An 18,334-nucleotide genomic window follows, 5' to 3' on the forward strand; every position below is an offset into this window, starting at 1 on the left:
GATCACACGACCTTTAGCCAAGGATAATGAAGGGGAGAGAGAGACCGACCTTGCGCTGTCAAGTGGGCTCTGTGTAGTTTGCTCAGTGCATTCATTAAGAGACTTGTTAAAATGCTTCTCGTTGAAGTCAAGTGACACCGCGCTGTCAGACTGCAGACACAGTGCAGAGAGGCTTGAGCTCAATAAGGAAAGAGAGTAGCCATTTTGAGCTGTAGTCATAGAGAACTTTCAGCCCTTCCAGCCCAAGGCAGACGATTATTTTACCTAGCAACACGCTCAGACTGCTGGAGGAGCTCAGCAGCCCAGGCAGCATCAATGGAAAAGAGTAAGCAGTTTGCGTGTGTGTTGTTTTAGACTTCCAGCATCTGCAGATTTTCTTGTTTTTCATTACTTTGTCCATGCATTAACTTGCACCTGGACCACAGCCCTCTATATCCCTCACATCAACGTACATATTCAAACCTCTCATAAATACTGGAATCAACCATGCATCCAGCTCATTCCACAATCTCACCAGGGAACAACATTAGCTATCTTCCAATCCTCGGGCACCTCACCTCTGCTTTAAATATCCCTGTAGTTCCCGGTTTCTGATAGAATCCTTCACCGTTCGGTGGTAACTTACCTGACCCACCCGGACAAACTCGGCCTGGCGTGCTTCTTCTTTCTTCCGCGCTGACTTAGGTGACTCTGGTAACACATCGCTGAAGGACCGCCTGTTCAGCATGTTCTGGGCACACAATGAAAGGAAGGTTAAAACCCCTGTGCCATTCCTCCCTGCTCGCTCAGTCTTTTAATTCTCCGGAGGGACGAAACGGATCTTGCAATGCACAAGCCTTTGCTATTGGCAGCTGTCCCCACCCCCCCCCCCACCCCGCAGCACCCTGTTTCACAAGCTGCAACCCCAAATAGTTTACCGCTACTTCAGAGTGAATTTTTAAACAGAGGTGGCAGTCTACGTGCCACACGGGTACTGAGAATATGGCAGTAGCTGAGTTCCTCAAAATGCCTGATGGATATTCTCAGGAGAGTACAGATGAGCAGAATTCGGGAGGTTCATTAGTGCTGCTACTTTGACAAGGGAGGATGGGAACCAGAGCACCAGGTCAGAAAGCGGAGGGATGGAAAGGAAGGTAAATGCCAGGGCCAGTAAAAATAGGCAGGAGCAAAGTAATAGATAAGATGGGACAGACAGTTTGAAGTGTGTATATTTTAATGCTAGGAGTATTATGGGTAAAGCCGATGAACTTAAGAGCATGGATCAGTGCATGGAATTATGATGTTGTGGCCATTACAGAGACTTGGTTGAGAGAGAGGGACCAGAATGGGTGATTAATGTTTCAGGGATTCGATGCTTCAGAAAAGATAAAGAGTAAGGTAAATCTCAGGAATCTATAATCAAACAGAGTCCCTGAGGATTACAGAAAAACTCAAGGAGGGAATTAGGAAAGCCAGGAGGGGCCATGCAAAGTCCTTGGCAAATAGGATTAAAGAGAATCCCAAGGTATTTTATACATACAACAGGAGCAAGAAGATAATTAGGGAGAGGGTAGGACCACTCAAGGATAAAGGGGGGGGGGGGGAACAGTTACCAGGATGGGAGAATGTGGCTGAGATCCTTAATGAATATTTTACCACAGACCATATGACATAGGAGCAGAACCGGGCCATTCAGCCCATCAAGCGTGCCATCATGCCTGATTTAATATCTCTTTCCACCATTCTCCTACCTTCTCCCTGTGACCTTTGATTTCCTGACAAATCAAGAGGCTATCAACATCTGCCTTAAATATACCCAATAACTTAACATGCACAGCTGTCTGTGGCAATGAATTCCACAGATTCACCACCCTCTGTCTAAAGAAGATTCTTCTTATCTCTGTCCTAAATTGACATCCCTCAATTCTGAGGCTGTGCATTCTGGTCCTAAATCTCCCTATTGTGTATTTAATATTTCAGTAATATTTGAGTAATATTGTAAATATATTGTTGAATTAAGCATTCTTTCTTGTTTACATAATGCATTACGGGTTATATGTAAAAGTATGTGAATGGCATACGTTATCACACCACCATTTCATACGTGCCCACCTCACTTAAAGTAATAAAACAAAGGTAGACTCGCATTCCTGGTTCCCTTGTTTTTCTTTCAATTAGTTCTTATGTTTTGCAGTTACAAAACATAACAGTGGTGAAGAGGAACTTTTAAAACAAACCTGAGATGACCTACCTGTTGAAGTGTAGTAAGACGTTCGAGTTAAAAAAAGGTGCAGCGAGACTTTCGAGTTTTAAAAGAAGTGCAGTGAGATGATCGAATTAAAAAAAGGTAGAAACGGATAAATTCATGGGTGCATAAACAGTGAGTACCAGGTGATAATAATCATTTAAAAAAAAAGCAGGAATAGATGGCTACATCAGAAAGATGGACACATTCAATTGCACAAGAGATAACTAGGTATCATACACTGAATGAATTAGGCAGCATTTTAAAGCAAATAAAATAGCCAATGAGAAACAAGTGACTATTTTACTAAGTGCATTGGATTTAAAGGCATACAGTTTGCTTAGAAGCTGAACTGCTCCAACCAAACCAGCCAAAACGAGCTTTGCTGATATCGTGAAAGTAAAAGACCATAAGACCGTAAAATATAGGAGTAGAATTAGGCCATTTGGCCTATCAAGTCTTCTCCACCATTTCATTATGGCTGATCCTTTTTTCCCCTGCTCAGTTCCACTCCCCGACCTTCTCCCCATAAACGTTGATGCTGTGTCCAATCAAGAACATATCAAGCTTTGCCTTAAATATACCCAAAGACTTGATCTCCACAGCTGCCTTGAATTGAATTGAATTGACTTTATTTCTTACGTCCTTCATATACATGAGGATTAAAAACCTTTACATTACATCTTCATCTAAATGTGCAATGTGCAATTTATAGTAATTTGTAATAAATAGTATGTACAACAGGACAGTTAATATAGCATAGAAATACAATTGCATCAGTGTGAATTAATCAGTCTGATGGCCTGGTGGAAGAAGCTGTCCTGGAGCCTGCTGATCCTGGCTTTTATACTGCAGTACTGTTTCCCAGATGGTAGCAGCTGGAACAGTTTGTGGTTGGGGTGACTCAGGTCTTTTTACGCACCTGTCTCTGTAAATGGCATAAATAGTGGGAAGATCACATCAACAGTTGTGCTGGACTGTCCGCACCGCTCTCTACAGAGCCTTGCGATCGAGGGAAGTAGAGTTCCCATACCTGGCAGTGATGCAGCCAGTCAGGATACTCTCATTCGTGCCCCTATAGAAAGTTCTTAGAATTTGTGGGGGGGGGGGGGGGTCATACCAAACTTGTTCAACTTTCTGTGGTGAAAAAGGTGCTGTTGTGCTTTTTTCACTACACAGTCTATGTACAGACCATCTGAGATCCTCGGTGATGTGTAAGCCGAGGAACTTAAAGCTGTTCACTCTCTCAAACACAGATCCATTGATGTCAATAGGGGTCAGCCTATTGTGGTAATAAATTCCACAAGTTCACTGCCCTCTGGATAAAAAAATTTCTCCACATCACTGATTTAAATGGATAACCCCCTCTCCTGAGGCTATGCACTCTTGTCCTAGAATCCCCCACCATGGGAAACATCCTTTCCACATCTACTCTGTCTAGGCCTTTCAACATTCAAAAGGTTTCAATGAGATCCCTCCTCATCCTTCTAAATTCCAGTGTGTACAGATTCAGAGCCACCAAACGTTCCTCATATGATAACCCTTTCACTCCTGGAATCATTCTTGTGAACCTCCTCTCAATCCTCTCCAACCCTAGCACATATTTTCTTATATAAAGAGCCCAAAACTGTTCACAGTACTCAAGGTGAGGCCTCACCAGTTCCTTATAAATCCTCAGCATCACACTCCTGCTCTTAAATTCTAGACTTCTTGAAATGAATGCTAAAATTGCATTTGCCTTCCTCACCGCCGTCTCAATCTGCAAGTTAATCTTTAGGGTGTTCTGCACAAGGACTCCCAAGTTCCTTTGGATTTCAGATTTTTGGATTTTCTCCACACGTAGAAAATAGTCTGCACATTTATTTCTTCTACCAAAGTGCATGACTATGAATTTTCCAACATGCATTTCATTTGCCACTGTTTTGCCTATTCTCCTAATCAATCTAAGTCCTTCTGCAGGCTACCTCTTTCCTCAACACTACCTGCCCCTCCACCAATCTTCGTATTATCTGCAAACTTGACAATGAAGCCACCTATTCCATCATCTAAATCATTGATATACAGCATAAAAAGAAGTGGTTCCAACAGCAATCCCTGTGGACACCACTAATCACTGGCAGCCAACCAGTAATGCAGAAACATTCAGAGCAGAAACTATTGTTGACTGCATAATGCTTTAGGTTTCATAAGCAAAGTCAGAAAGAAGGGGAGTCCATTTCAAATTGATGAGATTGTCTGAACATTGTCAGTCCTGTAATGGGCTTTAATGGTGTACTGACAGATTGTTTAGTTTGTAGAATCTAAGAAAGCATTCAAAAACACTTTCTAACTGAAGCAAAACTTATATTTAAAAGAACAGTTGAAACAGCTGTATCAATGGAAACAGCAGACAGAGAGGCAGTCAGGAATGAAAGTGAACAAAACTGCAATATCTAAACAGAAACTGACCTGGCTAAACAAATTGTATTACTGTTGTGGAAGGGGCTCACATACACCAGACCAATGCAGGTTTAAAGGTGAAACATTGTAAACGTAACAGACTAGGTCACACACAGAGCATGTCAGGCAGACAAAAATAAATTGACTGCACAGGGAGGAGAAAAAGTTAAAAAGTCAATTGCAGTTTTAATAAGCATACTAATCTGCATGTTGTTAAAAATCTGATAATGATGAGAGTGAAACAGGACTGGGACTGGGTAGACTTGAGATTTACAATGTGAAAACTAACAAGAGACAAGCAATATGGCAAATTAATTACAATGGAATAGGACACTAGCTCAGCTGTTTCACTCATTTCAGAAAATGAGGTTGAACAGCATTATAAAGATACTAAGCTGAAGCCTGCTGATATCCAGCTCAGGATTTATACTGGAGAAAAGATAACTCTTGTGGAAATGACATTTGTAAAGGTGAAATATAACCACCAACAACCCACATTGGGCTTGTACGTGGTAAAAACCAAGAGGGCCAGCACTGTGGGGTGTAATTGCCTGAGACAACTACAACTTGATTGGAGATCCATCCACTATTTTTATGCCACATCCCCTGTAATACAGTAAACTGAAAGTGAATTAAGAAAGGTACCAGATGATGCCACAGCAATGTTCAAGGATGGCATTGGAAAACTCAAAACATATCAAAGTTAAAAAGAGTGTTAAATGAAAATGCCACACCCATGTTTTGTTAAGCCCATCCGGTTCGTTATACCATCTGTGATATAGTAGCCAGTGAGTTAGATCACACGGAGGCCGAAGGAATTCTTTCCAAGGTTGAGTGAAGGCTATGGACAATGCCAGTGTCCAGCAGTCAGGAAGAATGGGTCTGTCAGTACACCATCAACCCAATACTGAAAGCAGATCAAAACCCTCTGCCCAGGATACAGGATATCTTTGCAAACCTTTCTGGAGGGAAACATTTCAGCAAATGGACAGCAGATGGAGACAGAAGAAGAGTCCAAAATGTTTCTCACCATAAACACCCACAAAGGACTTTATCACTATAATAGGCTTACTTCTGCAGTAGCATCGGCACCTGCACCCTGGCAGAAAGCTATGGAGCAGGTGCTGCAAGGCTGTCCAGGCACTAGTGTTACCTGGATGGACGACAAGAAACATCTCCAAAATCTCCAGACAGCGTTAAAAAGATTAAAAGATTATGGCTTCAGAGAACAACGCAGCAAGTGTGAATTCTTTTAACCAAGTATCACTTATTGTGGTCACACCATTGACACATAAATTGACATAAGAGTACTGAGAAAATTCAAGCAGTGGAAGATGCCCCAAGACCAAAGGACGTGTCACAGTTGTGTTCTTTTTAGGATTTGTCCAATTACTTAAACAGGTTCTGTGCTCTACCCCTTGAACTCTGCTACAGATCAGTAAGAAATGACATCGGACAAAGCAGCGTGAGGTCGTTCACAAAAGGTAAAGGAAGCGGTGATGTCAGACACTGTACTCACACATTATGATCCACATTGTCCAGTGACACTTGCCAAGCACTGTTTGGGATACCAACACACCCAGAAGAAAGGGGTCCAGAGCTGTCAGAACCTTCTCCTGCAGTCGCAGTCAACTCCTACAACTAACATGGAGGAGGCCCCCAGCACCTGAGATTGTTTCCCAGCCACAAGTTTCATCTGGCAAGAAGTGTGATTCCCTCTCATTAATAAAGACATTATCTCACAAGATTAAGAAAGCCTCCTCAGCAATTAAATCCTTAGTCCTGAATGGGGACCATTTAAAATTGACTATGCTGTTCATGTCTATATAGTAGTTGTATTATATAGGATGTGTGTGTGTACTTATATATAATATATATATATAAAAAGTTGAAATGGATTCTACAATGAATTGGAGTTTATAGCTAAGCAGGGACGAGTGTTGCATATTCAAAGGTTTCAAAGATACACTTAATGTCAGAGGAATATATACAGTATACATCCTAAAATACTTTTTTCGCAACCATCCACAAAAACAGAACAGTGCCCCAAAGAATGAACGACAGTTAAATGTTAGAACCCCAAAGGACCCCCTTCTCAAGTGTAAGCAGTAGTAACATTTGAGTATTATTGTAAATATATTGTTTGATTAAACATTCTATGTTGTTCACAATATGCATTGCGGGTTTTATGTAGAAGTCTATATATATGTATATACACACACACACACACGCACACACATACACACAGTAAATAATGAGTAACTACCGTCCCATCACTGACCCTGAGACACCGCGACCATCCTTCTGAGAAATAACCTTCAATCATCACACTACCTCTGAGCCAATTTTAAATCCACCTCACTAGCTTTTGGACGCTCTCTCAACCCGCCTGTAGATAAGCCCTTCGTGACTTTACAAACGGCCACAAGGCCACCCCTTAACAATAGACAATGGGCAGTAGGTGCAGGAGTAGGCCATTCGGCCCTTCTAGCCAGCACTGCTATTCACTGTGATCATGGCTGGTCATACACAATCAGTACCCGGTTCTTGCCCTCTCCCCATATCCCTTGACCCCACTATCTATAACAGCTCTATCTAACTCTCTCTTGAATGCATCCAGAGACTTGGCCTCCACTGCCTTCTGGGTCAGAGCATTCCACATATCCACCACTCTCTGGGTGAAAAGGTTTTTCCGCATCTCTGTTCTAAGTGGCCTACCACTTATTCTTAAACTGTGGCCTCTAGTTCTGGACTCACCCATCAGCGGGAACATGCTTCCTGCCTCCAGCGTGTCCAATCCCTTAATAATCTTATAACAGGAAAAGGACGTTGGTACATGACAACAAATTGAAATTCTTTCTAGGCATGCCCTAAATGCCAATCTTATTGCCCAGAAATTCCCTCGAGAATGGCTTTATGCACAATAAAATTAAAAGGATGGATATGATGGGCTATTTTTAAGCCACCTAAATTTGGTGGTACTGAATGGATATCGTAATTAACCTCCTTTGCTGCACAGAAAGTCAGAGCCCGTGCAAACTGACCTTATAACTCAAGCCTGCTCATCCTCGCCACATCCTCCCAAGTCGCTCTTGCATCCTTTCCAGCTGAATGAACCAGAATCAAGTTTCATAACACCAGCATATAAATTACAATAAGTAAATATATTTTAAATAAATAGTGCAAAAAGAGAGGGAAAATACTGAGGCAGTGTTCATGGGTTCATTGTCCATTCAGAAATCTGATGGCAGAGAGGAAGCAACTGTTGAAACATTGTGAGTGTGTCTTCAGACCAGCTTGCTAAATGCCCTTTTCACCACCCTGTCTATCTGTGATGCTGCTTTCAATGACCTATGTATTTGTACCTCTAAGTCCCTCTGTTCCATTACACTCCTCACACCCTACAAAGTCCTAAACTGGTTTGACTTTCCAAAATGCACCACCTCACACTTCTCTATATTGAAATCCATTTGAATATGCACTCTCCTTGATGGGAGCAATGAGAAGAGGGCATGTCCTGGGTACTGGGGTGTCCTTAAAGATGGATGCCGCCTCTTTGAGGCATCGCCTTTTGAAGGAATCCTCGATGCTGGGCAGGCCAGTGCCCATGATGGAGCTGGCTGAGTTTATGACTCTCCGCAGCTTTTTCCAAACCTGTGCAGTGCCTCTTCCCATACCAGACAATGATGCAACCAGTTAGGATGCCCTCCACGATACATCTGTAGAAACTTATGAGTCATTTTGACATACTAACTCCCCTCAAACTCCCAATGAAATATAGCCGCGATATAGTCATGCCTCCTTTGTAACTGCATCATGAGAGATCTTATGACAAGATGACAACATCTGGGAATGTGAAACTGCTCTCCTTTTCCACTGCTGATCCCTCAGTGAGGACTTGTGTGTGTGTTCCCTGAACTTCACAATCAATTCCTTGGTCTTTCTGATGTTGAGTTTTGGTTGTGACACCACTCAACCAGTTGATCTATCTCACTCCTGTATGTCTTCTCATCGCCATCTGAGATCCTGCCAACAATAGTTGAGTTGTCAGAAAATTTGTAGATGTTGGTTGGGTTATGCCTGGCCACACAGATGTGGGTTTAGAGAGATCAGAGCAGTGCGCCAAGCATTGAGATGCACCAGTGTTGACTGCCAATGAGGAGGAGATGTTACTTCCGATCCGTACAGAATGTGGTCTCCCAATGAGGAGTCGAGGAGTCGAGGAACCAGCTGCAGAGGGAGGTACAGAGGCCCAGGTGTTGGAGCTTGTTGATTAGAGCTGAGGGAATGATTGTGTTGAACGCCGAACAGCAGTCAATAATCAGCAACCTGATGTAGGCATTGCTACTGTCCAGGTGATCCAAGGCCGAGTAGAGAGCCAGTAAGATTGTATCCGCTGTAGGCATATTGTGATATGCAAACTATTGCAGGACCAAGTCCTTGCTTAGGCAAGAGTCGATTCTAGTCATGACCAGCCTCTCAGTAGATGAGAGTGCCACTGGGCAATAGTTGTTGGGGCAGCTCACCTTGGCAATGGTATGGTTGTTGCCCTTTTTGAAGCCGGTGAGAACCTCCGGCAGCAGCAGGTAAAGACCGAAGATGTCCTTAAACACACTCCTCAGTTGGTTGACACAGGTTTTCTGAGCCTTACCAAGTACAACATCAGGGCCTGACCCCCTCCGAGGGTTCGGCCTCTTGAAAGATGTTCTGACATTGACTTTCGAGGCAGAGATCACGTGGTCACCAGATGCTGTAGGGATTTGCACAAGCGTAGTTTTATTCTCTCCTTCAAAGCATGCATAAAAGGCATTGAGCTCATCTGGGAGTGAAACATAATGGCATTCCGATTCCATCTCTAACCTCAATGGGAATTGCTTTTCTTAAAATCTTAAGGTAGCCTTCCATAGGTCATACCTGAACTTTATTGTATAGTTGTGGATCACCGGTCTTGAATGCCACAGATCTAGCCCTCAGCAGAATACAAATCTCCTGGTTCATCCATGGGTTTTGCTTTGGGTATGCCCGTGCTGTTCTCGAAGGCACACACTCACCCACACAGGTCTTGACGAAGTCGGTGAAAACTGTGACGTATTCACTCAGATTCAAGGATGAATTCCTGAATATTGTCCAGTCCACTGTCTCAAAGCAGTCCTGTAAGCATGCTACTTCTTCTTGGTCCTCACCACTGGTGCTGCTGTCTTTAGTCTCTGCCTATTTGCTGGGAGTAGAAGTACAGTCAGGCACTTGGACATTCTGAAGTGTGGGCATGGGATAGCATGATAAGCGTTCTTGATGGTGGTATAACGGTGGTCAAGTGTGTTCCTTCAAAGGGTCAAATGACATACTTTCCTATCGCAGTGCGACCAGAACTGTACACAGTGCACCAACGATAACCTTACCAGCATCTTGTACAGCTGTAACATTTCATCCCAGCTCTTGTACTCAATATCCCACCAAATGAAGTATGCATGCAAAGCACTTTCTTCATCATCCAGTCTATTTCTGTCACCAGCATTTTTACAGTAGTACCATATCCCTTGATTCCCTTAGAATCAGAAGAGAATCATACAGCACAAAAAATAACAAGATGATGTCTTTCTGCCAGTTCTGTCCAACTAACAGCCCATTGAAAATTGTTGCAAAATGGCTCCCATGCCACCAACCTCATCTATTCTACCACTCAAAATATAACAGTGAGTAAAAGATTTCTGAGGTTTCAGAAGCATGAAACAAATCTAAATATCTCTTTCACTAGTGCCCATTTTCAAAAAGGCTAAATCTGTGGCCTATTAACTTAAGCTACAATTAAAAATGTAATCAAATACTACTGACCAGTAACCAACAAAAACTATTAAGTGTACTCTACTTCCATGCCCAATCACTGAACTGGTCCCACAACCAATGAACTCAATTTAAAGGATTATTATGTTTTCTTTCTTTCTGTATTTGCACAGTTTGTTGTCTTCTGCACGCTGGTTGAACCCAAGTTGGGTGTCTTTTATATTATTCGATATACTTATTGAGTATGCCCACAAGAAAATAAATTCCAGAGTTGTAAATGGTGACATATATGTACTCTGGTAATAAATTTACTTCGAACTTTGAATTTCAATTTAAACGCAATACACGTAAAAGCCTAGAATGTATCTCCTCTCATTGGTGAAGGTGAACATTGATTGTGATTCGTTGCTTCTATTTGTACCTCATTCCAATGATGGAATCTTATTAGATGTTCACTTAGATGTTACTTCTATTTACTTGCACCACAAGCCAAAGATAGCAAAATCTCATGCATTCACTACTCTCATTTTAATCTAGCACTAATATTAATGTGGGGGGGGGCAGGGTGGAGATACATCTCTACCAAAGGAAGTGCAAGGTACTCTTCATCTCTGCTAGCCTGCAGGTCACCCTTGGGTAAGCTGTAGCACCTGCTTAGCCCCTGATCAGGGTTACATGAAGCCATGGGAGCAGGTGGTGGATGGTCGGATGAGCAGCTGGTGCAAATCACAAGTCCTGGTTATGTGAACGCTGACACCAGGCAGACAATCACTTAAGAGTATTGATAATATATTGTGGGCTGAAGGGCCTGTAATGTGCTGCACTATTCTATGTTCTATGGCTGGGGTCACCCCTCTTGTAAAGACACTGCCCAGAAAGCAATAGCAAACCACTTCTGTAAAAAAAAATTGCCAAGAACAATTGTGGTCATAAACCACGATGGCCCACGTCATACGACATGGCATATGATGATGATGATGATGATGAATATTAATGATTTCTGATATGGACGACTGTATACAAGCCAAAGGACTGTGTATTGGGTTTATTTAAAGTGTAGGTTGATAGGTTCTTGATTGGTAAGGGCATCAACAGTTACAGGGAGAAGGCAGAAATATAAGGTTGAGAGGGAAAATAAATCAGCCATGATGGAATAGTGCAGCAGACTCGATGGGCCAAATAGCCTAATTCTGCTTCTATGTCTTATGATTTTACTGTAACCAGTTCCTGATCTCTATACCGTTCTGCTACAGATTAATCCTGTTATTGAATGTGCTGGCAGCTCTCTATCAATTCAATCAGATCAGATCTCCACAATTACACACAATTTATTTATTTGATTATTGAGATACAGCACAGAACAGGTCCTTCCCCTTTGAGCCTCACCACCCAACAATCCTCTGATTTAATCCTGGCCTAATCACAAGACAATTTGCAGTGACCAATTAACCAGCATTTCCTGCCCATCCCTAAGAAGTAGAAGCAGGAATAGGCCAGCGAGACAATTCAGCCTGGTCTGTCATTCAATGGCTCATCTGGATATTTTCCATAACCCTTCATTTCTGTGTTATCCAAATTCTATCTAACTGTGTCTTAAATATATTTAATAAGATAGCCTCTACTGTTTTCCTGGTCAGAAAATTCAACAGATTATTTACTCTTTGGGAAAATTGCCCTTAAGAAGCAGTGGTAAGCTGCCTTCCTGAATTCCTGCGATCTCTGCATTATTTTATTTAGAGATACACCATGGTAACAGGCCTTTTCGGCCTAACCAGCCTGCAACACCCAGTTACACCCATGCAACCAATTAATCCACAAACACGTACATTTTTGGAATGTGGGAGGAAATCAGAGCACCCAGAGGAAACACACGAGGAGAATGTACGAACTCCTAATAGGGCAGCTGTGGAAGGATATGTGCTGAATATATCACAGGAGTGCTGTCGAAGGGGGAGTTCCAGAGTTTCGGCCAACACCACCAAGAACATCTACTTCCCTTCAACCATTCAGTTCTTGAACCAACCGGCACAACCCTAATCACTGCAGCTTACAACTTTGATCACTTTGCACTAATTTGAACTTGGTGTATTTTTGTACTAATTGTGTGCCTCCATGTAGAAATTCTGTATATCTGATAATCTACATTTTTCTTGTGAATCCTCCCAGTATGAAGCCATGTGCCGGTGATGCTGCTGCAAGTTTCTCATTCCAGCCACGCATACACGGACTTGTGCAGATGACAATAAACCCGACTTCGACTTTGTAAGCAACGAATGGGATACATTTCCAAGAAAGAACGGTTGGATTGGGTGGTGGGGGGGGGGGGGGGGGGAGCAGACCTGCTGATGATGTGTTTCGTGATATTCCTAATTTCATACTGAAAATGAATCTGTAAATTCAATTGGGCATTCACATTCTCTGTCCACAAACACAAGCAAATATTCCCTAATTAATCCACTTTTGGCACTGCCCAGTCACACTGCTGTCAAACTGGAAGGATCTGGATATTTTATTTGGAGATCTTCTTCCAAGCTGGAAAATGAGGTAGACTGGCAAAATTTCACACAGAAAGCAATAAAAATATTTGGAGTTGCAATGTTTTTAGAACTAACTGTTATACCAACCCATAATTCAGCCTCAGAATAGAGGGGTGTCCTTTTCAAACAGAGATGAGGAGGAACGTCTTTAGCCAGAGTAGTGAACCTCTGGAATTCATTGCCACAAGCGGCTGTGGAGGCCAAAACACTGGGCATGTTTAAAGCAGAAGTTGATAGACTGTTGATTAGTCAGGGCATGAAGGGAGGAGATTGGGGATGGGAGGGAAAATGGATCAGTCATGATAAAATAGCGGCGCAGACTCGAAGTACCAAATCACCTAATTCCACTCCTATATCTTAAGGTCTAAATAATTTACAAAATGACATACAACATTATGAGGGGCACAGATAGGGTAAATGAAAACAGGTTATTTTTCCACTGAGGTGGGTGAGACTAGAACTAGAGATCATGGGTTAAGGGTGAAATGGCTAAGGGGATCTTCTTCACTGTGCGAGTGTAGTCCGAGCTGCACAGAAGTGGTGGATGCAGGTTCAATTTCAACATTTAAGAGAAATTTGGCTAGGTACGTGGATGGGGAGGCTATGGAAGGATATGGTCCGAGTGCAAATCGATGGAACTAGGCAGAATATTCATTTGGCATGGACTCAATGGGCCGACGGACCTGTTTCTCTGTGTTCTATGACTCAGCGACTTTATGATCAGAATGGGTAGGAGAGGATGAGGAAGAGAGGATGAATGATGCTTTGACAAGTAAACACAGCACATTGGGTCAAACAGCTACTCGAGGCATATCATCACGCTGAAAGTCACCCGTAACACACCATTAACGTTAATTCACAGAATTTGCTTTCAATGCCTGTTAGATCAGCCTGTTGCTTCTTAATAAAATGGACACCAATTTCACACATGACAAGAACCAAGAGACAACAGGGCTTGTAATATTTTAGTCCAATTAACGCAATGCTTTCTTTTAGTTAGAGGCAAGGTTAGGGCACATTGTTAAGCACTTTTGAAAATCATGCTTCAACGCTAGATGCACTCAGATATTACAATGAATGTTATTAACATGGGCAAAGCAGTGAGGACAAGCTGCACATTCTTGCATCAGAAAACAAAACCCTTTAAGGTCTGTGTGCCATGGAATACTGATGAGAGATTTAGAGTGCCGGCACATCATTCTAATTGAAGGTGTCGCCGTGGTTACGTAAACCTTTGAGAACATGCACAATTTGAAAGAAAGGTTCAGGGAATCCAGACTCAATAATTGCTTGGCTTCCATTGTTTCTGATGCTGGTTGAATGCACTCAAGTTGCCCATCTTAGTTCAAGGGAGGTAATGCTCATGAACTCAGATGCAAAGGGAAATAAAAGATAAATGGTCTCACTGTTATCCAGCCTAGTTGGATTTCGTTCATTTCCTAAAGAAGAAATGTGACACAGAACAGTGGTTCACTGTGATATGCTCACAACATTAACAAGTTAACGCTAAACCAGAAAGTGAATCCAGTCTTAAAGCTTGTGTTGGGACAAGATCACACGATAATATTCTCTAAACAATGTTAATATATAATATTGTGGGCAATTATACTTGAATAATTGCATGCAAAATCAACCTCTGAACTTTCTAAACAAGTTACTTAATAAATACATGTAAGACCAAAATTAATATTTTTAACACATTAAAATGCATGCAAAAATATCAAAACTCTTTGATACAATTTTGTCTCTAGTATACTCTTTAACAATAGAGATTGCTTTATAGAGACTTTGCCCCGTGGAGATATTAGTTACCCACTTTGTGTAGTTCAGTGGGTGCAGTAGAAACCATTTATTTACTTGCCCCACTCCCATCAGGGAGGAGGCTACGCAGCATCCACGCCAGGACCACCACACCCAAAAACAGTTACTTTCCCCAAAGAGTAGCCAGTATGTGGGATACAAAACACAACGGGAGATAGAAAGGGCAGTGTTATCGTAGCCACTGTGGCAGCAGTACAATGCAATATATAATAAATACAGAAAAAAATTAAAGATTACAGTAAGTATATATCCGTATATTAAAACAGTTAAATTAAAAATACCAGTGCAAAAACAGAAATAATAAGAAGTAAGGTAGTGTTTATGGGTTCAATGTCCATTTAGAAATCGCACGGCAGAGGGGATAAAGCTGTTCCTGAAATGCCGACAGACTTTTGTACCTCCTTTCTGATAGTAAAATGGCAAGAGGGCATATCCTGGGTGATGGGGGTCCTTCAGGATAGATGCCACCTTTCTGAGGCGCTGTTCCTTGAAGATGTCTTGGACACTCCGGAGACTGGTACCCATGATGGAACTGACTAATTTTATAACTTTCTGTAACTTCTTTTGATCCTGTATAATATCCCATCCCATACCAGACACTGATGCAGCTAGAATAAAGAATCAGGTTGGTGCTTGATTCCAAGAAAGGGAATCAGTAAAATGCCTACAGGATGGCTTTTTAGAGCAGCTTATGGGGTTGAGCCCAGGAGGGGAAAGGCAATTCTAAATTAGGTGCTGTGTAATGAACCAATTTTGATTAGGGAGCTTAAGGTAAAGGAACCCTAAGGAAGTAAGGACCATAATATAATTTGCCCCGTAGCTTGAGAGGGAGAAGATAAAATCAGATGTATCAGCATTACAGTGGAGTAAAGGGAATTACAGTGGCATGAGAGAGGAGCTAATTGGAATTTGTATCCCACATCCCGGCTATTATTTGAAGGTCTGAATACAACTCTTTTAACTTTACCCACAAGGATTCCACACCTTCCAATCCTATGTCATGACTTTTGAAGGATTTGATATAATTTTTTACCATCAGAGTCACCCCATCCCTTCTGCCAACCTCTCTGCCCTTTCAATACAATGTGTATCCTTGGATTTTAAGCTCCCAACTAAGATCTTCTTACAGCCACGACTCAGTGGTGTCCATAGTTGCCAATCTCTAACTGCGCTACAAGAACATCTACCTTATTCCTAATATTGCGAGCATTCAGGTATAACATCTTCAGACCTGTATTCATCCCACCTTTTGGATTTTGCCCCCATGTTACACTGCAACTCATCCCACTGACTGTAATGATTCTGTAAATAACATTTGTTAGACTAAAATAAATATTAAAATAAGTTTAAACTAAATTAGTTAGAGAAATCAAATTCTCCAATAAAGTTTTCTATTGTAAACCTCAGCATTTAGGCTATGTAACTATGGATGATAGAAAACTGGAACAGCATGTAGGAAGGAAGGATTAGATATTAAAAGGGGGTTAAATGGTCGGCACAACATCCTGGGCCAAAGGGCCTATACTGTGTGTATTACTAAGGAGAAGGTGTTTGGGAAGTTGAAAGGACTGAAGGTAGATAAATCACCTGGGCCAGGTAGACTACGTACGTGCAGGATTCTGAAAGAGATAACCAAAGAGATTGTGGAGGCATTAGTAATTATCAAAAATCACTAGGTTCTGGGATGGTTCCTGAGGACTGGAAAATTGCAAATGTCACTCCACTCTTTATGAAAGGAGAGAGGCAGAAGAGAGGAAATTATAGGCCAGTTAGTTTGACCTCAGTGATTGGGAAGATGTTGGAAGTCCATTATTAAGGCTGAGGTTTCAGGGTACTTACAGGCACATGATAAAATATGCAAAGTCAGCATGGTTTCCTCAAGGGGAAATCTTGCCTGATAAATCTGTTGGAATTCTTTGAGAAAATAACAGGCAGGATAGATAAAGGAGAGTCAGTGGACATCAAGTACTTGGATCTTCAGAAGGCCTTTGACAAAATACTAGCATGGATAGAAGTCTGGCTTGCTGACTGGAGGCAAAGAGTGCTGAGGCATTAAAGGGCATTGGTTAGATTGCACATGGAGTGCTGTGAGCAGTTTTGGGCCCCTTATCTAAGAAAAGAGGGATATCCATTTAGAACAGAGATGAGGATTTGTGAATCTGTAAAATTCATTGCCACAGACAGCTGTGGAGCCGAGTCATTGAGTATATTTAAAGTGGAGGTTGATAGCTTCTTGATTAGTCAGGGCATCAAAGGTTATGGGGAAAAGGCAGGAGAATGGGACTGAGAGAGATCAGCCATGATAGAATGGTACAGCAGACCTGATGGGCCAAATGGCCTAATTCTGCTCCCATGACTTATGGTCCTGAGTGTCTTTAATTTACTCTGTTGGCAGAAACACTTTGGATTGAAGAGGCAGTTACTGCATTAACTTCGACAGCAACAGACATTGTGCAGGTTGGATTTAAACAGCCTCCACTGAGACTATTCAGCGCTGACCTCAATAACATTTTGGTTGGTTCACGGATCAGAGTGATGCAGGGATTGTTGGGTGGGAGATTTGGGGACATGTGCCTGAGGTACAGGACAAGCACCGAAGCTGGTTGCTGAGGTCGAGTTTGGAATATTGTGTGCCGTTCCGGTCACTTACGTACAGGAAAGATATCAATAAGATTGTAAGAGTACAGAGAAAATTTACAAGGACGTTGCTGGGTGTGACAGAGAGCACTCGGTAAATGTGTACACACACACACACACACACACACACACACACACACACACACACACACACACACACACACACACACACACACACACACACTCTTGTTACTCTGTGGTCGTTACGCTGTGTGGGTGCCTTCAATGCCTTCCCCAGTATATTCTCATAATGGGCCCTACACTGAGCTGATGCACTCGGGTTGGCTTTGTGGGGCCTTTTCTGCCGTACACAGCAGAATATTCCATTTCTTTAGTACTGGGGATATGTATATGTGTTTGCATACTGTATTTAAGGTAGATACTTCAGTTTATTTTGTAATATGATTGTAGCTACATTGTGGGGTGCATCATATTCTAATTCATGTGTAGTTTTAAGTTAACCTTGTAGGTAATTAAAGGTGGTATGTCCTGGTGCTCTTCACCCTCAATGAGGGCGAGATCCGGGCTGCCGGGAGTTCACACTGGACAAAGTATGGAGATATTATTGTGTTTTCTGGTAGATTTTCTCTTTGTAAACACTGGCAGTTTTCTTGTCACTATTTCTGCTACTTTTTGTAAGTTTGACTTTTGACATGCCAAATAAACACCCTTGCACTAACGTGCTAAGTGACTCCAGCTATATTTCCCTTGGTCATAACCCATGTATCTAACACTGGGAATTTAGAATCTGAATTGTAGAGAAAGGTTGAATAGGTTAGGACTCTATTCCCTGGAGCGTAGGAGAATAAGAGAAGATATGAAACAAGTAGACAAAATTCTGAGGATAAATACAAGCAGACGTTTTCCACTGAGGTTGGGTGAGACTAGAACAGGA

General features: G+C 42.0%; 1 protein-coding gene across 1 annotated transcript in view; it reads right to left on the reverse strand.

The window, feature by feature from the left end:
• The window catches only part of garnl3 (GTPase activating Rap/RanGAP domain like 3), a 357,427-nt gene that overhangs the window by 78,553 nt on the left and 260,540 nt on the right, over nt 1-18,334 (reverse strand). Inside the window, 2 exon segments of the mRNA XM_073052650.1 lie at nt 626-730; nt 14,388-14,420. Of these exon segments, the coding sequence (XP_072908751.1) occupies nt 626-730; nt 14,388-14,420 (138 nt within the window).

Source organism: Hemitrygon akajei, chromosome 7 (assembly GCF_048418815.1).
Source record: "Hemitrygon akajei chromosome 7, sHemAka1.3, whole genome shotgun sequence".
Classification (NCBI taxonomy): Eukaryota; Metazoa; Chordata; class Chondrichthyes; order Myliobatiformes; family Dasyatidae; genus Hemitrygon; species Hemitrygon akajei.